At 37.2% G+C, this 27,969-nt stretch overlaps 1 protein-coding gene across 1 annotated transcript in view; it reads right to left on the bottom strand.

Annotated features, from left to right (window-relative positions):
* The window catches only part of DROSHA (drosha ribonuclease III), a 67,542-nt gene that overhangs the window by 24,857 nt on the left and 14,716 nt on the right, over window positions 1-27,969 (bottom strand). Inside the window, exons 9-18 of the mRNA XM_058808369.1 lie at window positions 26,552-26,623; window positions 24,948-25,029; window positions 23,681-23,755; window positions 20,180-20,349; window positions 15,513-15,637; window positions 12,136-12,235; window positions 9,106-9,213; window positions 4,577-4,684; window positions 2,186-2,324; window positions 1,445-1,505 (exon numbers count right to left, since the gene is read on the bottom strand). Of these exons, the coding sequence (XP_058664352.1) occupies window positions 1,445-1,505; window positions 2,186-2,324; window positions 4,577-4,684; window positions 9,106-9,213; window positions 12,136-12,235; window positions 15,513-15,637; window positions 20,180-20,349; window positions 23,681-23,755; window positions 24,948-25,029; window positions 26,552-26,623 (1,040 nt within the window). The remainder of the gene's footprint in view (window positions 1-1,444; window positions 1,506-2,185; window positions 2,325-4,576; window positions 4,685-9,105; window positions 9,214-12,135; window positions 12,236-15,512; window positions 15,638-20,179; window positions 20,350-23,680; window positions 23,756-24,947; window positions 25,030-26,551; window positions 26,624-27,969) is intronic.

The raw sequence follows: 27,969 nt of genomic DNA, 5'->3' as shown, positions 1-27,969 counted from the left end.
TCATAGCACCTTTAAATGCCTTGTTTTCTGTAACTTCCTCTGAGCTCAAAAGAAAGAATGGCTGTAGCAGGAGATGCATCCAAAAATGCCATTAACTTATTAGAATCATTTATTTCCTCTTTTCTTTCATCACTGCTCCCAATTCACCTTTGTTTTCCATAATTTTCCATAAAGTTTCATTTCCTTCAAGCTGTCTGCCTGCTTATATTAAAAGGACTAATAAGGGCAAGCAGCTGAAAAAGACTGTGAGCTTGTCTTTGAATACATACAAATTTCTGCTCCAGACACCAAAGCAAGTAAGCAGCACCATTTTTCATTTCACGTATAATTGTAACAGAATCAAGGCAATTGCCACAGGATTTTTTTTTTAATCCAGAAGATTTTTGTCAAGTATTTGGCAGCTTTTATTGTAATAGTCACTCCTCCAACAATTATATAATTAGTATAATTTCTGAAATAGCAGGCCTTTGTTATGGGGTGAAAGAATTCAAGTACTTCTGCTGTATAAAACAGTAGTGTGTGAACAAATCTACAACACCTCTGTGTGGCAACATAACTGAAAACACACCTGTCTCAGAAATGTGACTTTACATTTTTGTGTTATTTCATAAGAATTAATGCAATTTAGCCTTATGTTATCTTTAGAGGATTCAAATAAGCTTGAAAAGGGCATAGTCTAGATGAAACAGCATTTGGGGAACAGTGCCACAATAATTTATGCAGAATTAAATTTCTCCTATTCCCAAGCTTCTTTCAAAATGATGGCTCTTGAGTCCAGCTAGAGCACTACCTGACTAAAATACACACTGCCATCTAGTTCATGCATTTAAGAGATTTCACATGCAACTGCTTCTTGCATTAGCTTTGTGAGCTTTGTGTATTCAATTTCAGCTCAATATGGTGCCAGTGGCTGTAAACCACATCTTAAACTATATTTATCCTCACAAAATTCTTAGTGGTCATTTACGGATTATTGCATTAAAACATTAATGGGTTTTGCATCTGTCTTTAAATTGGAATAGTAAATCAGCAAAGCCCATGCTCAGCACCATACTCCTGTTAACAAGGTGCCATGCCAGGAAGGCGCTACTGTGAGAAAACATGATGAAGAATCCAATTTATAGCACTGATAACAACAACAACAAATCTTTACTCTGCAGAAAGCAAAAAGGTAGCCTTTTAGTCCTCCTCATTTCAAGGATCAACAAAAATGATAGAATTATCTGTTAAAACCTTCTTCAGACATTTTCTGCAGGCATGACCAAACATTTACTATGTCACTGCTAATGGAGGTTCAGCACACCTTCATAATATAAAAGTCAATTCAAAATGACTTTTCACTTCAAATATTTGCCAAAGCTGTTGCTGACAGTTAGTTGGTTGTTTCTATTAAGTATCTCCCACTGCAGCAGCTTCCTTACTTGTAAACAACTGTTTTCATTACCTGGAAGGAGCTGGATCATCCTGTCCCAAACGGGACATAATATTTATCAGGGTGTTTATCCCTAAAAACATAAACAATGCACTATTAAGTAAACAGACACTAATTCACTTTGAATAAATGTAGAAAACAATTACTCAAAATGTTACTTTGTAATTGCTGTACACAAGATTATCCTGTTATTTACAGGGCTCATTACATAAAGTATAATCCTTACCAATGCTCTCTGCCTAACTGACCACAGTCCCATAACAACATTATTGAATTTCTGCACACAGGGAGCCAGATAAATACCACCTTTGCATGAAAAGGACATTCTAAACATTACATAAGCAACAAATAATTTACTTCATTATCACTGAATATACTTTAAAGGGGGGAGGAATATTTTGCAGCAGAGAGACCGCACATTCACATTAGTAAGACACATTTACAAAATATATTCCAGTTCGTTCACCATGTTGAGCAGCAAATTAAGAAAACAGTACTTGCCAAAAATCTAAGCAAATACCTCCCATTTATTACCCTTGCTTGTTTTCAGCTCTTCACTTGCTGACTAATTTGCAAAATCCAGTCTTTTAGAAAGACCTCACCAGTGTCTACATATAATTATTGAAATCCTCTACTAAAGGCATCTCTCAACAGAAAAATGGCCAAGGAAATGATAATGGAACAAAGGGTGTTCTTACTGATTAAATGTGAGGTAAAAGAAAAATTTAAATGCTAGTGGTGTAAATAGCATACCTTTTTTTCTCATGTGTATATGGTGAACTTTTCTATCACCATACTTGGGCTGTCGAATCCCACAGTTGGATAAGGAATTTCTGGCATGATCCGGATTCATCCCAAAATTTAAATGATGGCTTGGGTGAGTCATGGCAAGCTATAGTGTAACACATACAGGAAAAAAAGGGGTTAAATGTATTTTTGCAAATGAAAGAAAGACATTATCTTAGACCAGTAGCTAGTAATAGTTATTTTTCAGTTTGAAGAAAGGTTACAAAGTGATGCAGTCAATCAGAAACTTGGTTCCAGCAATTTAAATGTAGGGTGAGCTATTTCAGATGTCAGAAAAAAGCAACATTTCTGCTCAATCATCAATTTAGCTAATTAACTTTCATCATTTTTTTCTTTAAAGAAAAATTAGTTTAGAAGAGAAAAAGCATGAATTCTCAATTTGCCTTAAGACTTTTGCTTACCAGCTTTGCTGACCTGATTTCAATACATTTGCTTACTTAAAAACATATTCACTCTAACACTGAACTATAAGTATTCATATTAAAAAAAAAAATTAAAAGAGCTTCTCAACCATCCATATTTACATTACTTAAGTATCTATAAAACTCTCCTAGCTCAAAAAGTGAAAAAACAACAAGTACATTATTCTTGGCAGAGTTAATCACAGAAGAACTCTTTCCCACATGACTATAGAGGACTCATTCTTCACATGGAAGAGGAGTGACAGGATCAGTCCTCTGTTTTACCTTTGTATCACCAAGGATTACCAAAAGCTTACTCTGCTGCTGACATCACCACTGCAGAAATGGCAACAGTAAACAGAACTACAGCTGTTTTTCAGAACTCCATCCTGCAAACTCACACACTTTCTCCTTCTTTACACATACACAGATCAAAATATCATGCGTGTATAGAAGTATGTGCACACAAAACTTGTATATAAAAAAGAGGAAACACTGGAAAATGCAAGCTGCAGAAAGTTACTTCTGACACACGTGCAGGACTGGTGCTGCAGACTGTGAGCAAAGCCATTCAGTAATTAATTCAAACATTGTCTGTTGCCTTCCAAGCACAAAACTTAAAGAGTAAAATTATATTTAATCAACAATAAGAACTTTCCCCAAGTCCTTTTTAATTCCTTGATAGTATTACTAAGTTTGTTGTAATTGCACATTCTGAAATTCTGCTCCATCTGGACTAGATGACACATTACAGCTTTTCTGAATAGATAATTCAGTGTAATCTTTTTTCAACCTGCCTGTACTTTAAAAAGAATATACCATGATAAACTAGGTAACAATCAATGCAGAATTATACATTGAATGTGCATTAAAAAGCACCGTTTGTTATAACCAAACATGATTAACACTTTATTTTTATGCTCTCATCTCTTTTTGATTAAATTTACTTGCTCGTTTGTGTGTTTGGCTTCAACATTCTGAAAGTTTCCATCACTGCATTTTTATGTTTGACATTAAAACAAAGACAACCTGCCAACAACTAAGTCCTAGAAAATGCTCCATGTTTAATGTAACTTGCAGCAGGAAAACGCCTGGAAAACAAATCCTAGAATCCACAAAATCTGTGAGAAAAGACATTTCCTTAAAATAATTCGGGAGTAAAATCTACAAAGAAGGACAAAAACTGCCACGTTTAGAAGTTAGCCCAGTCACTGGAGAGAGATGACGCTTACTTTAGAAGGAAGCTCTGAACAGAAGTCCCCATTTTCCTTCAGTAAACTCAGAAAAGGTCTAAGAGGAAAGGGGCCACCATGCAAAGAACCAGCCTCAGAGGTAATCAGTTCCAAATATGCACTAACATAAAAGGCTGCTTATGTGACACGGATGCATCTAAAACAAGTAAGAACTTCTCCTCTCCAGTTCCTGCTCTTGCTTCTTAATAAAAAAAATTCATCATGTGCTTGCAGAAATCAAGAGCTAAACAGAAGTTTGCAAATTTCTATTCACTAGCTAAAAATGAAAAAAAGGGCAATGTTTTAACTATTCTCTTTTGGAACAACTGGCTATAAAAACAAGAAGCAGGGCACATTCACTCATCTGCAGAATAACACTGTATTCTCTATAAATACCTGAAAAAAGAACGTACCCAGAAATGAGTACTTGACAGTCTTTTCAGTAACTGCATTTTTGTCTTGCTACACATTACAAGCAAATCCAGATCTACCATGGGAGCAAAGGTAGGTGCAATATCTATGTGAACAATAGATATCTCGATTCAGAAGTCTCTTGGGAAAACTGAAATTTTCAGATGATCTGCAGTACAAGTAATCAGGTCCATCCAAGCTCTGGCAATGCCATGCACTTCAGCACTATGGATGAGCTCAGCAATATCATGGAGAAACCAGCAAGATGTTGGGGTTTTCTTTTCATCTCTTACCTGCAGCAAGCACCTATCTCGAAAAGTGTAGCCTATCAGTTTGTCCAAGTGCATCAGACACTGATGGTAGCGGACATGGTGGGTGAGCACAGGAAGCATCATTGCATGCTGAAAACACAAATGCAATAAGGAAAATCATTCAGCTTTAGTGTACAGAGAATTCAGTTGACTGAGCTAAAAATACAAACATTTCCCAATTGCTACAACTCTAGTATACTGTTCTGGTTTAAATGAGGAAAAGAAATCATAGTTTCCCATACTTCAATTATCAAAGCCCTTAATTAATCATATGTTTTCATCTCCACAGCCCCGCCCGGACTAAAGGAATCAATACATAAACCCAGTCTTCAACTTAAGCAACTTCAATGAGGTAAAAAAATGTCTGGTCACCAGTAACAGCAAATTTCAAGAAGCTATGACTGAATACAACATTATATTTGTACCTTTTCATTGAACACCCTGCTTCAAAAATGAAGAAACACCGCTTCCCCTCTGCCTCATTACATTAAGGAAGAAACACTTTACACCACTTTAGCCAGCTTTCAGCAAACAACAGTAGGTACTCAATTTTCAAGTATAGTTGTGCCTTGCTTCACTTCCTTTTGAGGAAGAATTATGGGATTTTTGAAATGCTGTAGTCTGGCACATTTAATGGGCTAAAAAAATATAAGAAAGGTTACTGTTTGTCTAAGAAACAGACAATATTCTCCTGTTGGGGAAAATATCAATAAAATTGAAAAAAAAACAACTCTATTTTGTAACAATGGCAGTCCCCCTCTCTCAGTGTCTCTAAGGAATTCTCCACTAATACTGACTTTGGATGCATCTGGGTAGAAATAAGCAATTAGTATAGTTTATCAGTAGAGTACTATACCAAGTATGATATCAACATCACAATTCTTGCATAAAAATGAAGAGAGAAACAGGAGAAATGCAGGATTTGAAGACTTTTATGCAAGTGACTGTTTGTGAACTATTTTTTTCTAGTTCTTCCTATTACTGACATAACATGAATATATTCAAAATAAAGGTGTGTTTTAAGGGCATTAAAATCTGAGGGCTGTCACAATTAATTCAGAAAAAGGATTCTGTATGATTAGAGGGAATGAGTGTATAGCATGGAGAGAAGCAAGGAAAACAAGCACATGAAGTGGATGATGTATAATTTACAGAAAAAATGCTGTTACAGATTTCTGCAGGTCACTAATGATAGAACAGCAGAAAATACAAACTGATGAATGTTACAAGATCAAAAATTAAGACTAATGAATGGCAAGACTTTCTGTTTAAGTAAAAGACCATGAAATTCCTGAGAACTAAACACAGGGCTGGAAGGTAATCACAGAATCATTCAGATTGGAAAAGACCCTTAAGATGATTGAGTCCAACTGCTGAAGTAAATTCCATCAACTAAACCATGTCCCCCAGACCTTTATACCTTCAGGGATGGTGATTTCACCACTTTCCTGGGCAACCTGTTACGATGCTTGATCACCTTATCTGCAAAGAAATTACTCCTAATATCCAATCTTAAACCCCCTGGGTACAGTCTGAGACATCTCCTTTTGTCCTGTCACTTGCTGCCTGGGAGAACACACCATCTCCCACCTGGCTACACCCTCCTCTCAGGCAGCTGCAGAGAGTGAGAAGGTCTCCCCTGAGCCTTCTTTTCTCCCAGCTCCTTCACTTCTCATCAGACTTGTGCTGCAGACCTTTCACCAGCTCTGTTGCCCTTCTCTGGATGTGCTCCAGCCCCTCAATGTCCTTGTGGCTGTGAGGGGCCCAAAATTGGACACAGGATTCAAGGTGTAGTCTCACCACTGCTGAGTACAGAGGACAATCCCTGCCCTGCTCCTGCTGGCCGCACAAGTGCTGATACAGGCCAGGATGCCCTTGGCCCTTTTGGCCACTTGAGCACCTGCTGGCTCATGTTCGGCCAGTTGTTGATTAGGAACTCTTCCCTGGTCCTTTTCTCTCAGATGAAATAACCAGCCAATATGCAAGGAAAAGACTTCCTGGATCTCCAAATGGCAGAGAAATATAAAATCACTCCAAGCATAATTAGGAATTGTTATTAGGAAATTTTATTTTGTTACCATGTCACTCATTTACAGTTTTTGGGGGTATTTGTAAGAACATCCCTTTTATCTCCATATAAACTGTACAGGTGTGCTTCCTGTGTGTTCCTTCATGTAAGGAATTCATTGAAAAGCACCAAAACAACCAAACCTGAAACTTTTTCACAGGACAACTGTGCTTCCCTGCCTCTACGTTGCACGGTACTACACAGGAGTCTCCTCAAGCAACGTTGAACATTCTTTACACCAATACATGTGTCCCTGCATTTGAGGACTGAGATACCAAGTTTCAGACTTTTATCAGCTGTGGTGCAGTGAAAAAAGAACTGAGAGACCCCTGGGAGCACACAGAAAGACTTTGACTCTTGAAATTATATTGACAAAATGCTGCTTTCCTGGCTCTAACTGATTGATTGACTGATTCAATCAACACCCATCATCTTGGACTATGGCTACAGAATGTTTCTGATGTTTTACGTATTTATCTCTGTAGAAGAGATGTTTTTAAAATATGTATGATTTCAAACATTTTGCATGTCCTTTTCTTGCTGCAGCTAGCACAGCAAGGCAGAGGCTCTCAAGGGCCCTCAGATAGTGCCCTTATCCCCCCAGGACAGCAGGTGCTCCTGACCTGAAGCTACTAAGGGGAAGCAGGTGAGCTGAAATATTTTGGAATACATGAGATGCTGAACACTCCACACTGCTGTTGAGAGCTCACCAGCAACAATGGTGTGGGTGGAGAGGGGGAACAGAGGAGGTGTCTTCTCAGCATGGCCAGACCCTGCCACACTGTGTACTACATGCTGCCCAGCTCGGTGGCCAAGTACTGCGCTTGATATCCTGGGTAACTTCAAGTGAGCCTGTCAGAACTCAGACATTTTATACTTTTTTTTGAACATTCCACTCACCATTTTTCCTCCCCTTTCAAGCAGTTCATTTTCAAGACAGCAAAGACCAGTGTCATTAGGGCTGCATGGAACTCAGAGCAAGTATAAGCTATCACAAGTGACTTAAAAGAGTTTCAATCTTCTAAACTGCAATGCTTTTAAAAGCAGTAATTTTAAATCACTGCACTTGAGCTGTGCCCCCAGAGCTGATTTATGCATGTTTAGTTTTAGTCTTCTTTAATCTGGTGAAAAGCATGTAGCAACAGCAGCAATCTTTCGTTTTACAGACATACAGTTGCCTATTCTTGGCCTCTCTAAGAAATCAAATCAAAGGACCTTCATACCAGAACTGGCTGATTTAGATGTTACAGCTACAAATGGGCACAAAAATTGTGAAACAGCTTTACTTTTATCATTCTTTCGTGTTTTGCTGTCCTTCAACAAAATGAAACAGGAATATTCAAGACATTAGGAGATGAATCACAAAAGATATTATGAATAACACAGAACAGTTTCAAAGTGCCTGAATTGGAAACTTACTCTGTTTACTTAAGCTATAAAAACATATACAGTTCACAACAGAAAAATAGGGAATCGATGTGATGCTCCTGAGTTATGTGAGGAGATATTGTGCCACTATTCTCCTTCTACTTCAGAAGCATTAGTAGAATCACAAGAAATGTTTCAGATGGAAGAAAAGCAATTTTAGTTACCAGCATTTCTCTCACTCTAGAATTTTCCCCTTTGACTTTTAAGATTATAATGAAATTTCTACCTATACCCTTGCCTAGCAACCCCCCTAATTTATACTCCACATTGTTAAGCTAATATGAAGTTGCACATATTTCACTCTTAAATAACATCATGAAAGCAACAGCTAAAAAATAATCCAAGTATATCTCTAGTATAATTATTTGGCTGTTACTACTACTCAAATTTTACTAATACAAAATTAAATTAAAATTGCATTTATTCTTACCATATCACAAAGCTGGTTGCTGTCAACTGCTTCAGAATAGGATCTGACAAAGATATGTTCCTTAGAGATGTCATGCATATGAAACAGAGTATCTGAAAGATACCTTTCTACTGAGGCTCACCTCAAAAGGTAATTGTGGCAGGATTCCAGTTTTTTTTTACTTTCTTTTAAGCAAAAAGATACTTCTTCATGCTTTGCTGTAAAACTTGGGGTGTTTTTAAAAGCTATCTAAATAGAAAAATATAATAAAAATATGAATATAATAAAAATAATAAAATTATAATAGATTATATAAAACCTGATGGATTAAGAGTTCCACACTAGACTCAACATTTGGCAAACCTCCAGCCTCAAACTGGCCATTCCTAACCTCTCTCCCTTGCACTAATCAACCTCTGGCAGAGAATTTTAAATTACCTTTTTTGTGTGTATAGAAGGGGTGGGCAGAACAACTAGAATAGTTCCCTAAATCAATAGATATTACTGAGGTATTAATTTCCATTTGGTTCCTCAGTCTAGAAGAAACCCTTGCAAAGGTAAATGGCAGCTACCAGGAAAGAAAACGCATCCCTCCGGTTCAGTTACCTGGCAGACATCAGAGCGTATCCCTGTTTTCCAGAAGCCCTGGCTGCTCAACTCCACTGTCACTTCACGTCTCATGGTGTTCTTCTGGCGAATCTTCTGCAGTGCTTCCTAAGCAGGGAGAGAACAGAGCTCCTGTGAAGAGCTTGCTGCAACAAAGCACAGCAATGCACACACCAGCGCGTTCACAATACCCCTGTGAGGTTCAGTTTTGGTCAGCAGTTTCTAAGGCTGGCACAGATCCGATAACTCCCTGACTGGCAGATGTGCTGCAATACAGTGTAGGCAGGGGATTTTGGTAGATCAAGGAGAGAACAGAGGTGACTACATTTTCTTTGCTGCAAATGACAAAACAAACCAGTCCAACTCATACATCCTAGATGATATATGAGTAAGAAAGGTAAAGTCCTTATAATAAAAGCACTTTCTTTACCAGATGTACAAAACAACCTCTTCGTTCATGTCTATCACTGTGAGTACTCCTGGTCTGAACATTCAGAAGGAGCAAAACAGGCTTTGCTGTGTCATCTTGGCTACTTTGCAGCAGTTCCTGTTCAGCTATGTCATTCTGCCCAGTCTGGGAAAGGGGTCAGCATTCACCATTCCTGGAGACTATGCTGATTGCAATCCACCAATTTTATTTCAATAAAAATTATTAAATATAGGTTTTACCTTGACCACTGGCTATTTTGGTGGTGTGTAAACAATTTGTCTTTAGAAAACATGATTTAGAGGGTTTCTAGAGACATTAAATCACTAAAAGATTTTGAGAGTATCATTGAAAGGAAATATTTTCTGTAAAAATGAAATGAAAGAAAAACAGATAAAATAAATCAGCCTGGGATTAGAATCTCTTGGTTCCAATACTATAAAGCCCTGGGGTGTGCAAGCTCCCCACATAGCATGAACTAACCCCTCAGTGCTCTGCCTTCTTCAGAACACAAAGCTCTTCAAAGCTGCAACTTATCCTGCCTCTCCATCTCCTTTTCATTACAGGGCACTTGCTCAAAGCTGTCTCTTTCCAGCTCCCAGTTTGAAGCCTGTGAGCAGGCTGGGCAGAACAGACTCTGTTTTCTGATTTGCAGAGACTCACAGAGTAGTTCCAACAGGTGCATGTGTCCAGACACAGATTTATCAAACCTCAGACACCTCAGTAAAAAGGTGCCTAGGGTAGGACGCTAGATAGCCCTGGTTCCTTTTATATTCAGTGAAGGGGATAAATGGCTTCAAAAATGCATTTCTCCCTCCACTGACTTCAAAGTGAGCCTTCAGGTCCTAATTTATGCACCTGCTGTAAATGCTCAAAGTTAGGTTAGAGGAACAAAGCCCCAGGCATGACCTTGTCACAAATAATATCATTGTACAGCCTCACAGTGGTGGATGACTGATGGCAGAGGGAACAGAGATGCTGCCAGCACTGCACCCCTTGTGCATTGTCAAAGGTGTGTCATTGAGTTTTCCTGAGAAAGATGCTACAGTGTTTGCCAGACCTGGCTGTATTTCAGTCTGACTGGCTCAGAAGCACTCCACAATATATGATTCATAATCTTTAAAAGCCCATGTACCAGTCAGGTACAGTCCTACAGCTCCTTCTGAGTTACCGACACCTCTGACAAATATATAGATTATCCTCACATAAAGTTTCTGCTTCAGCCCTGTATGCCTCCCTCTTGGCAAACTACTTGTAAAACTCGTTATCTGAGATAATACAGCCTGGAAACAAAAATCAGCAGTCCCCAGCAAGTGCTAAATAACAAAGGAACATTTTATCTTCTGGAGCAAAATATGATCACCCCCTTACAAACAATCCACTACAATTTTACAAATGAGCTATCCATTACCCCCTAATGAAAATATGCCCAGAAAACAATGATCTTCTGCTTGCTCTGTGTGTAGTTGTGGCAAACAAAATCACCTCTGTAGGGACAAATCTTTTTTTTCCTTTACAACTGTGGCACGGTTCAGTCACAATGTTGTGGGGTTTTTTGGCTTTTTTTTTTTCCATTTACAAGTAAGGAAGGCAAGAGCTTATTTAATATCAGCATAAATAAAATGTTTACTGACACTCTTGCTCACACAACAGCATACTATGCTTTGCAACAATGAAATAATTAGATGCAATGTCATATGTATCAAACACTTTCTGCAACCAAAAGCAATTCCAAAGGTGCAATTTTTGAGACTTCCCCAATAAACTGGAGGTCTCAGGAATCACACTCCATGATTCTCAAGCATCATTCCCAAGGTAGTCTATGATTTTATGAATAATTAGTGTTTCTAATGAATAAATAAAAATACAATACCACTTAATTAAATACCATCCTGTACTCGAGAAGTTAATCTCTCCTCTGTGTATTCTTTACACAGGTTGTCAAATTAAGAGTGCCCGATAGACAGGCACCAGACAAATTCAAAGCTTCAGTCCATGGGTTTATAGAAATATGTTGGGTTAGACTGTATTTAGGAGTCTTTGTTTTTCTGCTTTTAATTCCCAATTGGTTGAGCATCTGCAGTTAGGAAATGCTTATTGCTCATCACTTTGCAGGAAAAAAACAAAATGAGAAAAATATCTTGTCTATCATACAACAACCAGATAATTTCAAGTCAAAGATCCGAAGCAATGTCACTATACCACCTAACAAATTATGGTTTATGCACACAAGCGTGGCAGTTTTTATTTCAGAAGAGAAATGTTTAAAATTATGAGCCAGTTAAAAGTACATTATGAAATAAAAATTCCTTTTCTATGCTAATTCTTGAAACCATTAATGGCAACAGCTATAAAGAAGTTATGGTTCCATTACAATAATTCCTATAATTGGGTAAAAAACTTGCAGCAGTCTGACAGCTGAAAAAAGGAAAAAACCTCCATTCAATAACAAGCATAGATAAAAATAAAATCTGTGTTAAGAGTCTGGAAAGGAAATATTTTGTAAAGGATTTCTATTGTTTCCATAAACAGGGCAGTCATATGGCTTTATTCCATCCCAAATTACAATGTTCAATTATCAGTTATAGGAAGGTCCAGAATACCTCTCTTTGTGATAATTTCTGTTTATCAGCCTGTTTGACTTTGGGACTATTAGCCAGCAGGTGACGCAGCTTCACGTAACTCTTCCACAGCTTTTGGTATCTGAAGAACAAAACCAGAAAACAAGTACTTTGGTCAGTGAACAGAAGCCTCTCTCTCCCTGTAATAAAATAATCTCAATGTACTTTCTGATAGGTGGCAGTGCCTGGGTAGCTGCTCCAGCAGGGTGGGCCAGGAAGCAGAGAGGAGGCATCGGTGCTCAGAGTGAGGTAAAGAACAGCCGAGATCCAGGCAGACCCCAGGTCTCCCAGATACCCACCCAACCTCTCCAAAGGGCCACCTCTGCATGCTTAAAAGATGTGCCTGCCCCTTAACTCAATTCAGGCAGGTGAAAACTCCTTCTTCTCCACATGGTTTACCTATCTCTCACTGCAAAGGAGTAGCACCCTTTCCCAGGAAGTGTCTGTCCTTACATCAGCTCAAACATTTCAGTGAAGCACATAAGGAAGAGCTCTACAAGTCACACACAACATGAAGTTACTCTGTGAAAAGTGAAAGTTTTGTTCCCTATGGATTTCCGCTGAATGAAAAGAGCAATTCAAGTTATTTCTGTGATTGGCACATACTTAAGTTTTCTGGTTTTCTCCAGCCATCGAGCCTTTTCTTATTTTGGCAGTGTCTAATTACACATGAGCCCCAATTACAATGTTTTCCTTGACGGGAGTCCCTCAGTGATCTAGCACAAACTTTCACCAAATTTGTAAGAACTTACTCCATTTGAAGACAACACCCCAACATTATATTCAGCTGCAACTGACCAACAGCTTCAAAAGTTACAGTGGGAGGAGCAACAAAGAGAATTGTGACAGGGACCCTGTGTCCTTAAGAAATGTGGACCCTGTCCTTAGGACCCTGTGTCCTTAGGTTGTCCTTGTTTTCAGGACAACCATAAATCAGACTTTGAATAGGAAACAGAAAATTAGAGGCCAGAGGAAAGAAGTTTACCCAAGTAAATTTTTACATGTATTTACATTATAAAAGACAATCTTCCCCAGCAACAACTTAGAGCAGTTGTTTTATTAGGAAGTTCTCATGTTAGCGGCTTAGCAGTCAATGAAGCAGCAGCTCTTTTACTATTTCATAATCTTCCCAGCCTCCCACATTCACAGATACATAAACAAATCTTTTCTTATTGGCATTTTTTGCCTAGGTATTTCTCTGCAGCATTCTTGAATGTATACTCTCTGCCTCTGGAGGTACTGATATTTTTTCAGTCTACAAATACATCTGAAATATTCAATACATAGATTTTTCTCATGGTCCATTCACCACACTTTTGCAATCTGCAGATTAGCACATCTATTTTTGACAAATCATCATCCAAAAAAGAAAAATTAGTTAATGAACAAATCAACCAAAAAAAAACCCAAAAAAACAAATGCCTCGAGGAAGTTGCAACCCAAAACCAAGAACCTGAAACTGTGATCTACAATTCACATTTTTCTGCAAGTATTGACAAGGGTGAAACAAGCTTTGTTATTGCAATTAAGTTGGAGAATTAATAAACATATTACCATTACAAAAAAAATGTGTATGAGAACATCACAAAGAAAAGACACATTAGAGGAAAATCTGTTCTGGGTACACATACATCAGAGTTAAGCCTGACATTTATGAAAGCACAACAGAGGTCTTTCACAAAAAATGCTTTGTTACTTTGATAAAACAAAACATACCTGTGTTCTGTAAGCAGCTCCGAGGTTAAAACTCAAAACAAAAAACAAACCCGCAAGTAAATTTTAAAGAAAAGAAAATAAAAATGTGTGGGAAGAACAATTTTTGTCTCTTTATACTATTTTCAATGAAAATACTAGAACTTGACAGTTAGCAATAAATTCAGCATCAAAGTAGAGATAATTCTTATATTTTTGGGTCTAATTATTTCCTTTTTATGGACAAGAAAACTAAAAGATAAAGAGATATATTTTTAAGATAAAACTAATGATCAAAGCCAAAAAAATCCATTTTGTTATCTGAATTAGCACCCAACATTCCTACTTCCTACCACTTTGGATTTAAAATTCTCAGCACACAGTTGCAAAACAATACAAATGTCATACATGCACATGAGTGTTTGGGCCTGAAAACTGCAGATCTGTTGAGCATTTGCACATAAATTATCCTCTCTTTCTACATTTTTGTTTTTAGTATTGTTGCTGTTACTGTTTATTTTCTTGTCTCATTGCTGTTTCCAGTAAATCATTTTTCTCTCAGCCCGTGATCTCTGCTTTTTTGTGTCTCTCAATGGAAGGAGTGGCTTGTGGTTCTCTCATTAGTGGGAGTACTTAATTGGGGAATACCATTTTTAAACTACTGCACTGAGGAAAAAGACAACCTTAACTACACATACACCAGAGACAGGCTTTATACTGTCATCATGCAGAAAGCAGATGCCTCAGTCACTGGAAATATTCCCTGAAATAGTCAGAGGTTAAGAAAAGAACTGGGAAGAAAATCCATTAATCACTTTCTTCAATCCACAGTGAAACAATATTTCTTGGTCTGCCTGAAGTACTGATTCCCTCTCCACTCCTTCTCTACATTCCTCCCAAACTCTAACAGGATATAAAAAGCACAGAAAAGAGCTTCCAAGCTAGGAAACACTATGTAGACATGATCCTTCAAAGCACAGAAAGAGATGATTAAGTAGGATATAGCAGTATGCAAGAAACAAACATCATGAAGTAATCAAACAGAAAATGGCTATATTATTCCTTATTAGATGTGAGACCTAAAGAGCATCTAATTAAACAATCAAGCAGCAGCTCTGAAATAAAAATCATTACTTTTGCATATGATGCACAGCAGTACTGGTGAAGTGATTATCTGAAATCTTCTCCCTGTCAGTAGCATAAGACTCAAACAGTGATTTGAGAAATTTTAAAACATCCATTCAGGGCTGTTTAACAAAATTACCTAAATACATCCTCTAGTTCATAAATCTATATGCTGCAGACATTAGGAAGCTTGGGTAACTACTTGTCCTTCTCTGCCTTCCTGTTATGCTACTCTGTCTCTGAAAACCTGCCACTGGCCTCTCAGAGAAATAACATGGACCTATTGCTGGACCCAGAAGAGCTGTTGTCAGGTTAAGAAGTTTCATATCACACATGGATGCACGCTTACTTCAGCAGATCCTGAACTATTCCAGAGAAAAAGTTACTCCTCGTATTTTCTAATTTGCAGGAGCTTGTGTCTGATACCATAAGTGCTAAGCTTTATACTGGACTCAACTAAGCACATAACCAAGCCCTATTTAAGGCACAAATGACAACAGTAATGAGTTCCTGAACAAAAGAAAGAAGGAAAAGCATCTTACTGAGGATCTCCAGCATAACTGAGTTGAGCAGGTCGTATCCCAAAGTGCACAATAATAGGGAAAGTAATTACATCAGGATTGAATTGTTCGCGGTCTAGTTGATCAATACGAACTGAGCTGGGCTTCTAGGAGAAAAAAAACCAAAATACAACTAAATTGACAGCAGCTCCATGGAAGATTTACTGCCTCAAGCCCACACTATCCAGGAAACATGAAGCAACAACATTCCAAACTTGGTAAGATGCACATTAAACTAATCATTAATACTATTATAAACATTTGGCAACAACAATAACTGAAACAAAGTTAATTGAACTAACACTCAAAGAAAAAAAAAACAGAAAGGCCTTTTAATGTAAACGTTCAGAAATTTACTATTTCCAAGAACTTGAAACAACTTTCTCTGGTCAAGCATCACACCAGAAATAAAAATTAGGATTAGCATTCTGGTGTCCAAAAACCCACATGCCTGAGCAGTTTGCTAAGATCAGTTTACCTCTCTAATTTTAGTTCATGATTTCCCAAAGCAAATAAAGGCATTATTAGATCCATTCAATCACACTGACTAAACAGCATCAAAAAAAAAATCTGTCACACTACTCTCAGAAAAGGCTCCCAGGCTGATGTGTACAAGGAGGAATATAGTCTTGTATAATGAAGAGACTTTTGCCCTTTTAACAGTTCAAAACAGAAGTTCTTTTCATTGTTAAAAAGGACAGTGCAAAAGAAGGCAACTTCTGCTTCAGCTTTCTGAACACAGAGAGTAAGTAATTACTCGTCACTGTGGCAGACATGCTGCTCACAGAGCTTTTGATCACTTACCCAGCATATTTAAAAACTCAGCTGAAGGTGCACAGTTTGTCTCCAAGTAAACAACTTCTCCATTACCTGTCAGGCTGCTTTGTAATGTGCTTGCTTTCTCCCCCTTTGCAATCAGCTGGATGGGGCCAATATATTTTGCTTGTCTTAGGTTTCAGAAAAAGGGCATTACTTCTAGTTGCCTGCATCTCAGAACTTCTCATTTAGCACTGTAAAGATGCACTCAAAGATGAGTTTCGGTGTTACAGAAACAGCTCTCACCATTCTCTTCACAAAACAATAAAAACTGTGTCAAGAACAAAGCTTTTACCCTCCAAACCACCTTGGCAGAACTGTTCACAGGAATAATCTTCTGCAGGGAAAAGCAAAGTCAATTCTATATATGGCCATAGTTCAACCTATTCTAAAAAAAAAAAAACTTACTTAAATGCTTGGCTTTCAGATAAAGAAATATTTTCCAAGGGAAAATGCTTATCAGCTTCCCTTCAGACAAGATGACTGAACATAAAGTTACATCTCCCCAGCCAAAAAAACAAACAAAAAAAAAAAAAAAAAAAAAACAAAGGAAAAAATAAAAAAATACAGTTATGTTAGTTAATAGTTAACTTACTTAAATTAGTCAGTTAAAGATGATGGTTTCACAAAAAAAAAAAAAAAAAAAGAAAAGAGAAAAAAGGTCTTCCCCACAGCACTTCTTATAAAAAAGGATTAGAACAAAAAAAGCCCCAAAGAAAATAATGGGTAAGATTTGTACCAGACAGAATGTTGTCCTCTAAACAAGAGCTTAAAAGTCCTGCTTTTTAAGGACTAGGTTAATTTTATTTTTAGGGGGTTGTTTTTTGGTTTTTTTTTGGAGATTGCATAAAACCAGCTTGAGAAGTTTTTGTCTCCTCCTAAGTTGTTTGTTGGTTCTACCTACTCTTAATATTAAATTAAGGAAATTCTCCCATCTCTGTACCCCTTAAAAAAGCAGCCTTGATACACCACTCCTCTGAGAACCAGGTCATCAAAATACAACTAACAGAATATTAAACAATAATTGTACTCAACATATCAATTATAATCAATACAATTAAAAAAATACAGACACAATTTAGATACTTCAACAGAGGTAATGAACTACTCATAAGAGCAAAAAGGACATCTTTCACTATGCATGTAGCAGGGTCTGTGTTAAATGTGTGACCTCAGGACTACTCAAAACCAGATTCATCTTCATTTCTATGACAGTTCCTTGCAGTTGTCAATCAGTTACACAGCTGTTCACAGAGAGCTGACAGCAACCAGACAAAAGAACTTCTCCAAGACCTAATCACAACTGCTCCCTCACTGACAGCTATGAGAGGGGTGTAGCTGGGTTATGCTTTTTTATTTCATCATGAACACCAGCCTCCTCTCCTGTGCCCTTTCTGAAGGTTAAATGAACAAACAGCAACGTACAGAAACATCGAGTATAAACTGCACACCAGCAGACAGGATGCAAGCAAATTAGATGTTATTCTTCCAGAGCTTTCTCCCTGTGCTCTCTTAAAAGTGCTTTGATAGACTATCCAATAATCACAACCTTGCCTTTAAAGTCACATCAAAACCAAAGAAATTCTAACAGAACAGAGGCCTGTTATTTTTGTTTCCTACTCCAAATCTCATCAATCAAAGCTCTGCTGACATTAGAACAAAACATGAAATAGCATGCAGATGCAGTACAGAAGTATATTAATATATACATATATCTACGTAGTAGCGAGAAAACCATCAATATTTTAGGAAGAATGAAGTATGAAAGATGACTAAAATTTGTGAACTTCTAAATCTATTCCAACACAAAGTTACACTGAACTAATGAAACACCATGAATAAGCAAAAGAATTTTAAATAATGCTGAAATACTGTTAGTTGTTAAAGTGGGATTCATATCCTATTATGAGCTTTTTCCCTTCTCCATATATACACCTCACACTGAAAAAAAAAATAAAACAAACACATAAAATCTAGATTTGATCATAAGAGGAATTATTATTTCTGAAAAGATGCTGTGCAACAAAACAAGATTCTGTGTTTTGACTTTGTTGTTTCAAGTGGATATAATTGAATTGAAGAGCTGTCATTTTCTAAAACAGTTTCATATTGTCTCTCCAACAGAACTCCTTTATCTTCTAATGCTGCAAAATGCATAGGTAATAGTTTCATACTCTGTTTTTCACTTACATTCATAATCAGTCCAGTATGCTGCAATGTACAGGAAAAAATCCACAAACTAAGAAGAATGTCATTGCAATCTTGAGAGAAAAGACACGTTCTAATGATGCCATTATAACATGACATTTCAAAGCGCTACAGATTTCTTTTATGCTTACATATTTTGATGTCCACATGTCTCTAAAGACACTGCCTTGTAGAATGCAAGGTTTGCCAGTAAGAAATCACACAAGATCTCAGAATTAATGCTATGGCTCACAAATCACACTGCTTTGTACATACAGACACTTAGAGTTCTGTGACATAAGCAAGGAACACATACGCATTCCTCCATGCTAAACAAAAAAGGGAGTTTTCAGCTAGCTGAAATCAGCATATATTCAGCAAAATAACTGAAGTTATGTCACTGCATAGCATTCAGACACTGACAATTGTGGACAGGCTTGTACCTTGTGTCACAGAAACCATAGGCAGGTTAAGGTTGTTCAGGTTTTCTAACAATTTCTATTATGGGATTCTGGTTTAGCAACCAGAGCTAGAATCTTCCATAGTGAGGGTTCACGTGTATTTTTGCACTTCATGTTTCCAGAAACAGCGTAATTTTCTTGTTGTTTCAAAAGTTTTACTTCACTCAGAATGAAATCAGGGGGAAAATAATCTGATCCAAGTTATTATTAGCTTATTAAGTAGTTTAGTAATGTTATGCTGCCATACTTAAAAATGTGAACTGGAAAAATGCATTTAGCATGTCCCCCTGACTGCAGTTTGGGGACGGGTTTTTCAGTTGAAAAACTAGATTCCTTCTTAGGCATGGTACCAAGTTACACTTTTTCTTCAGAAACTAAGAATTTGTGCTATGAGCAAAGTAGGAAAATGAAGTCAAAAAAAGAAAGGTATAACTACTGACAAAGCTAAGATACTCTTTTGCAAACTATACAAATACAATCCTGAAGTTTTTAGTGGACATTCATCTACTCTTGTGACCCACACTTCTTAAAAGAATAATGGGTTGAATTCACATACACACCGGAGTTGAAAGGAGCTGTATTCAGAAAACAAGTGATTTAAAATACCAATTGTTCCAAAAATAATAAGGCCACAGGGGTTTCAAAATAGGTAGTGAAAATTATTACATGCATTAATTAACGTACACAAGATTCCTCAGTGTGAGTGAGAGCAGCACAGAAACAACGTGGAAAAAACTACATGGGCAGAAAATACCTTTTCCATATTCAAGCCAGTGTTTGGACAGCACACATTAAACAGAGCTGTCAATAGGGGGTCAAAAGAGGAAGAGAAAAGTAAATAGCAAATAGTTACTATTTCTCTGGTGCTGTGTCTGGGAAAAGAGAATGAGATCATGCACATCAAGACGGTCTGAGAAAACAGGAAAGTTTTACACACATAAAATATAGCTCTTCCTTTTAACATGCACATTGAAACAGAGCCATCTGAAAATACACCCTTTTGTGCAGCAGCAGAGGGGACAATTCAGGGTTGGAACCACTCAATAAATTGTTCTTACTGCAATCTGCAACTGCCACTGGTCACCTTTTCCTGCTCTGTTTTATCCTGTAACAAACTCTCTGAAAGAAGACATGTACATGTCACTGGATTGTTCAAAAAACCAAAAAATTGTTTATTTGTTCTACCATGCCAGGGCTGGTAACGATCATCCCTTTGCATTCTTCTGCATATTTCTGCCATTCCAGTTCTTCCCACTGAAGCATGTTGGCAATCTCCTCTTCAGGCACCAGAGCTTTACTGCATCGTAACAAGTAGAGAAGAATCTGATGCATTGAGAGTACTTCTTTTCCTCCATCTTAAAACCATAAATAAAAAAATACATATTAGAGATTCATTCCTAAAGCATGAGCATAAGAGAAAATATGCAGAACACAAAGAATTTGTATGAACAAAATAAAATGCAAAATGCTTAGATGATTTGACAAATATGAAGGCAAATGTTTTACTGATGAATACTGCTCACACATAAACGTAATTGCTAAATTAAAGCAGTAACAGGAATGGTGGCAAGAGTAACAGTTCCATAGTACTGTAAACTTGAAGTTCCTAACTTGCCTGAATAAACTTTAAAATGAGTAAGCAGAACAATCAGATATGCTGTCCAGTTATACCTTCCTTTTCACAATTTTATCATTCTTTTCACAACAGCAGTTAAAAAGCCTATAGGCGTTAGGCAGCTTTTTTTAAGTACACTCAAAATTTTACAGGATACTTCTGGATGGATGTAGTAAGCTATCCCTGCACTTTAAACTCATCTGTAGTGCTTACATACCGTAACTGCGGTAATGAAGACTAAAGAGCCTCATGCTGTCTTCTGTCACTAAATGAATCAAGGGCATGTGAAAATTACTTAACACCTCTGAGTTCCCAGGAAAAATGCACAGCAAAGGCTGCTTGTAATAAAAGAAGACACCATAATCTGCCTGGCTTCAGGTAGCCAGGTATAGATGTGAATATGCAAACAGGGAAGGTGAGTGATGGTTCTGACAAATCACCACTCAGTGATCACTCAGACCACAGACTATTCAAATCCACTAAGTCTGCTCATGTCAGTGAGAAGTCACTGCATGTTCCCACAATGCTTTAATTTTGACATACATCTCTCTAATTCCCTCCCTTAATAACAGGGCTAATTTGCAGGTATGGAAGAATCTTTGCATTTCAGCCCCACAGAACACAAATGCTGATTTCCCTCCCTCAAGGAGCAGATACAATCGAGTTCAGTCACTGAGAGTATTCTCTCTATCACTACACCCACAAAGAGAAATGGTGACAAACCAGGAGTAAAACCTTAGAGCAATATGGGGGATGACACCACAGCACAAGGAGTGTGATCCCAGGCATGATGGAGAAGCCTTGCAGAGCTGCTGCACAACAGCAGCACTGTGTAAGATGATGTCCTCTACAAGGCATGTGAGGAACCAAGCCCTTCTCTTCCTTCTGCTGGGAGTACAGCACTACTGCACAGAAATGATGACAGGCAATGGTGTAACTTGGCCTCTCAGAACAGCTAACTCACCCAAACTCCAAGATGGAATCTTAATTGGGGAAAATACACCCCTAACCTCACTGAAAATAGAAAATACTTCTAAATAGCTACAGGGACAGATTTTCAAATGCGCAAAGTTTTCCTTCAAATTAAAGGGGGACTCCACTTACAAGACTGTTCTTTGTCAACAACTGGATTATACTCTTACACAAGAGGTAGCTCCCACCCACCAATCACTAAAATGTAAGTGTATCCTTACCCATGAAAGATTATGTACCCGTTGCTACAGATGGCTGTGCTAAGTGTAAGTCAGAGACTCTTTCTAAATCAGAATATGAAGTACTTGGGACCTCAAATGTGTTTTTCCTAGGTTTTTTTTCTCTGAATATATTTATCATCATAAAAACCTATGAAAATGAATACAATACAGCAACTGTTCTGCATGCTGTGAATCTCAGTAAACCAGATATGACTAGGTCAGAGCTACTCCAAGGCCTGTGTATAAGAAAATCCACACAGAAAACCTGACATCCCAAACCTCATTATTTTTAGACAATGTTAGGAAAGTAAGAAAGAAAAATTAGAAGGGATGGGAAATCAGCAATTCATTCCTATCTTTAAAGGGAGAGCTGATGGATGTGTGGAGATCTGATGCACCAACATCTTCTTTGATTAGACTTAAGAAGTGTTCTGCAAACACACCTGAAGGAAATAGATTTCCACTCTCTGAAAATTAAAAATCTTCAAGGATACTTCAAAAAATAATCAATAAGAAATGAAAGCTTGATTAAAAAAAAACTGTCAAAAAGATGCTAAAAGGCAACTACATATCCAGGAATATCAGAAAAAAGACATTTTTTAAAAAGAGTTAGAAATCTGGGGACCTTAAAGAAGAAGCAGCACACATACACAGGAATACATATTACAGAGACTTATCCCTCCCTATCAGTAAACAACCCAACAGCACAGAAAGAGCTAACTTCTAATCTAAAATTAAAAAAAAAAAATCAGAATATTAAAACCCTGAACAGGAAAGCACCCTCAAGCTACACAAACTAGGCAGGACAAACTTGTTCTCATTTTGTGATGAGGTCAAGTTAATCAGCCACATGTGGCTTGATGGCTTATTTTGTAAATTGCTTCAGCAAAACCAAATCAATGTTTGCTAGCAAGCCTCAGAGCTCTGCTTCTGATTGAGTACTGTGTATCCAGGAAGGAACAAGAATTAGAAATAGTCATCTAGCCATCAGTACTCTCCACAGTAACAAGCCCAAACTCATTTTGCATCAGCTATAATTAATATCCCAATAAAATTTCAAAGCCCAGACCAGAAAGCACCTCCAGGTCACAGCCCTCTTGATGAAGGTTGTTCCTTATTTCATCTGCACCCTAAACCCCACGGCCGAAACACATCCTTCTGTCCACACAACCCTCCTGAAGCAATCACTGGCAGGATCTCAGCAGGACATTTTCAATGGAGCCATGACATTTACATCAACTGAAAGCCTGTCCTGGTGTCTTAGGACGCGTTAAATGCCTACGTAAGCTGTCCGCTCAAAATGAGCGCAATGCTCCACATGGAATCTTGTCCTCTGCTGCCAGGCCAGGGTTGAACTGCACAGGAATGATGGCTTTTGTCTTTCACTATTTGCTACAAGGTCTGAGCTTGCATTAGGATAAAGAAACTATCAGAAAAACATACTTGGGGGTGCCAGTGATGCTGACCCTTGCACATCAAGAACTGTGATCGGACCACACGGTACCCTGATGAGCTGGGGCCACATGAAATGTGCAAGATTAGGTAACAGCACTCCTCAAATGTCACAGCTCCATCACAGAGCATGCCAAGGAGACCCAGCACTGCCTAAAATGACTACACACACAAAAGCTGGATGCAAGACTTAGCCTGCCCATCTGAATTCCAGTTCTGAGTAACCCATCCACATTGCCAGCAAGCTTTAAAGACTTCAGGTAGAAGCACCAGATCTCTGCACTGACTGAAATATTTGACTTGCAAGAAAGGTTTTTTTGTGGAAGTTTTTCTTCTGGGAGATAGGGTTGTTTTCTGTTTTGTTTTTGGTTTTTTTATAAGATTTTTAGCTCTAATTTGTATAAAGCTATATAATAGAAACATTACCTGGGAGAAATCTCACAAACCGCGGCATGAAGTGGTATCTGGGACAGGAAACAGAATCATTTTCAAGTGAAGGACCTTAAATATGAAAAATATACAGAAAATTTATGACCAGCAATATATTTGCAAAAGGAGAAGAGAGGCAAGTTTGCTGCAGAAAAAATCAATGAATGGTAATTACATTTGATAGGGCTTAAGTTTCAATCCAAAAAGTAACAAACAAAAAAAAAAAGAACAGAGAAACAACTTGTAGTGAAAGCTTCCAGAATGACAATTTAAAATAAATGGAAATAATTTAAAAATAATAAGAACCTAACAAAAAAACCCATTACTTTTAAATAAAAGAGTAATAGAAAAAGATTGGTTATATAATCAATTAATTATTACACTTAAGCCTTACAGGTACAAGCACATGTTTATCTTCTCCCAATTAGTGGGGTGGTTTTTGTTCACCATAACAAAGAGAACGTGGAAATTTCCGCAGCACTGTTTTGTGAGATTTTGGGTTTTTTTACTTTCCTATTCATTATATAAAGCTTTGCAAGAAAATAAAAACTAAACCTGTAAGTACCTGGTGTTAAAAAAAGAAAGAACAATCAGAAGCAGTGACAAGAGAGACAATACTGATATTAGAATATATTTAGTATATATATTTAGTATCAAACCAAAGGCTGCACAAAATCTATTAAACCTGTGTTCTCCTCTGCTTAACTACATAAAGTGCAGAGGGCAACTCCACAGACAAAGTCAAGACACCCTACAGATACTGAAATGCAATTCTTTAATACTCTCATTTCTCTTTTAGACCATTCTCCTTTGTTGCGGTCTTCACAGAAAGAAGCATTTTCATCTTGTCAAAAGACACAAACATTCAGCTGTAATGATAACCTTAACTCTCCACAGCTGTCTGTATGACACTGCTTTCTGAGTTGACTGCAGAAAAATACTGTATGAGTAAGTTGTTGTTAGCTTGTAAAATAAGAGAATACCCTACCTGACACGTTGACTTTCAAAATACCATGCACATGATACTCTGTAATATTAAACATGCAGTAATATTCACTGTTTGATTAAATATAAAAGTTCTTGATCAAGGCAGAAATTCAGTTTATTTATGAGACTACAGTGCCAAGTTTGTGCATTTTCATTGCAACAGCTCACACTACTGAACTCTAATTTCATCTTCTTGAAGAATGGATGAAGTTTGTCCTTCTCAAGGAAAACAACAGTTACATTGCTATTTTGAGGACTCTCTCAAAGAGAACACTACCTTTAAGATTCCAGTCATACAATTCCAAAATATCTTTGAATAGATATGAAGAGAACAGTTCAAGGCCTCTCACACAAAAATTCTGGGAAAACAAAAAAATAGAATAAAACTATAAATATATAGTACTGTAATACAAATAATGCCATTCATATATAGTTAAATAAAACACAATAAAAAAAAAACCAGTGTCTTCATATCTGCCAACCACTAGTTACTAGGCTCTGGAATATTGCTGAGTACTGATATATTTGTGATCATCTACTCTAATGTAGCACAGTGGTCTCTTCAAGAAAGAATTGTCAAGAAAGAATGGTATTGAACCCTTTTCACTCAATGTCCAAATCAACAGTATAGGCAAAAATTATAAATCTGCAATAATATGCCAAGCACTAAAACCCCTTCCACCTGAGCAAGCTAAGCAGAAGAAACATTTCTGAGAAATATTCTTTTTCATAGTTTACTTTTTCCCACATGCTCATAATAAATATTTATAAATCACAATCTGTGGTATCATGATCACTTCCATAGCAAGTATGAGTACAACACAAACTGAGGATTATGACCTAAACAGCCAACAGAAGAAAAAGCTGAAATGGGGAAAAACCCCAAAACCAGATTAGTTTCATCAAGTGAAGAAGTGGCTCCTTCAGCGAATGAACATATAAACTTTCCTGAACAAACAGAATCAGGCCAGATTGATAGAAATTGTGCATGTATGATATTGGCTGTAAATTCCAAACTCCACATCATATTCTCTTTCAAAAATCATTAGTAAAGACAGTCTGCAAATAATGCTGTAGCCATTTACCCAGAAGTCCTCCCAAATGGTGACTTCCCTATTTTGCTTGGTGGCCTTTTGTTGTTTCAGTTCAACAAGATCTGCAGACAACATAATACATCCACTAACAAGAAATTAATTCTTTGATCACATTGTTCTTTCTGAGGCATTTCAGGGCTGTTGCACAAATTCAGATGCCATTGAGCAACAGAAAAGGGGATAACTAGAAAGAAAAATGTAAATATATATGACTAAATTAAATACTGATCCAATCTTTGTAGTAAATATGCAGGGGTGCCTCTGTACACACTGTTCCACTGCAGCAATTTACTTCTCAAACTGGCTCCACCAGGCATTAATTAGTAATAAAAAACCCACCACAAACAGATTATAAACTCAATGCGCTTTGTTTGTATCCACAGGAAATTTGTTTTGGCAACAGCTTATATTAAGTACTGATAAGCAATCTTCAGAGCTTCAAACTTCTGATTAAGTTTCAGCTCTGCCATTGTCTCATGCAGTCATGGCAAAGGAGTACCTCCACAGGCCTTATTTTTGTCAGATGTAAGAGAAGGGTAATGCCTACTTCAATTTACAGATTTTGCATATAACTTAAAATGAAAGGAATCTATGATATAAGCACTTCTTATTGTTTGATTTTAATATATGATAGCCCAGGTAGATGGATTAATGTTAGTACCTATAAATTCAAGCTCTGTTTCAGCCACTCGCTCAGAACAGAGCCAGTCTCTTAAGATCTCACAAGGTGGGACATTACCAACAACTCATAACCTAGTCTGACTTTTAGACTAATTTTCCATCTTACCTCAGGCATCATCTCCTCAATGAAATGAATTGTATAGTCAATGTTAAACCTGATTACTTTGCATAGAGGAATCTGGAAGAAAAGAGAAAATTTTCAGCATTAAAAACTATACAGCATCAAATATATTGTTAACACAATTTTGTATGCAAAGGTACTACTGTCAGCTGAAAAGGGCCCTTACTAAAACAGCTGCTCTGGGGGATCATGCAAAGACAAGAACACAAGGACATGTAAAGGGAGCACCAGCTCCGGCCTTCACCTCAATAATAAAACACAGTGCTGACAGGAGGGATGGTGAAGGAAAGTTAAATAATGCCATCTGCTGGAGATGAAATTTTCTTTGGGAGGAAAAGTACACCTGTAAACCTCAGTAAACCTCTATCTTCTCTCAACTGGATATTTGCAAGTGAATTTGTTTGTGACACAGCATGTCAAATTGATAGAGTGTTCTGAAAGCAAGGTGTTTTTAGCACACTGCCAATTGTGTCAGCTGTACTGTCTTAAAATGCAGTTTTAAGTCAAACATTATAGCTTAGGAATAAATTGCAGTTTTATACTAAATTCATGCCATAAATATTCTCAACTTCTTCTGACTAGCTAGCAAGACAAACATTTAATTCCTTTTTTCACCTTTTTACAGTCCATAATTTGCTGAAGGTGTTTCATTTTTTTAATAGGATTTTCTGAGGAAAAAAGCTAAATTCCTAAAAGACTACAAAAATGCTTAATTTTCCCTTACACATCTACAGCTCTTACCAAATTTTACTACTCACTGGCCTCAAAGGTATGAAAGAATGTTAGAACAATTCCATGATCTGCGAAAGTGAAGCAACCCAAGGTTATTTTACATTTGTAAGCACACAAATAAATATCTGAACAGTGCTGGGGTTGCAATAAAATCAATGTACATAGCTTAAGTGCAATATTCTGCTTGCATCTTCTTACAGCCCACTGTCAAACATTAGACTATTTTGTCTACAAAAATATATTGATATCTAAAAAATCTATTGACAGATTGAGAAATTACAAAGCTGCACCAAACAAAATTGTATTTCTTACAATTTGATACAGTATTAAATGTGAATACAAAACCCTCTTAAAACCTTGGAAGCTAAATATACCATTTAGAATCTGAGCAGATGAAAACCTGTCACACTTAAATCAGTGAGCCTTTAAAAAAAGCACAGACTGTTTACTTAGTTCCTAACACATAATTTAAACTAGAAGCTGAATACTTTAGAGAAGTGACCACAACTAAGATCCCCTTGAACTGGAGTTCCATGTACACAAGCAAATACACATTAAAGGAGCACATGGTTGGTACTGTAAAACTGGTTTGGTATTTAAATATAAAAATTTTTTTTTCTACAACTGTACTAACCATTTTCCTAATACCTGAGCTGCTCAATTATTACTCA

Source organism: Ammospiza caudacuta, chromosome 1, assembly GCF_027887145.1.
Source record: "Ammospiza caudacuta isolate bAmmCau1 chromosome 1, bAmmCau1.pri, whole genome shotgun sequence".
Classification (NCBI taxonomy): domain Eukaryota; kingdom Metazoa; phylum Chordata; class Aves; order Passeriformes; family Passerellidae; genus Ammospiza; species Ammospiza caudacuta.
This window is presented reverse-complemented; position numbering and strand designations above follow the sequence as displayed.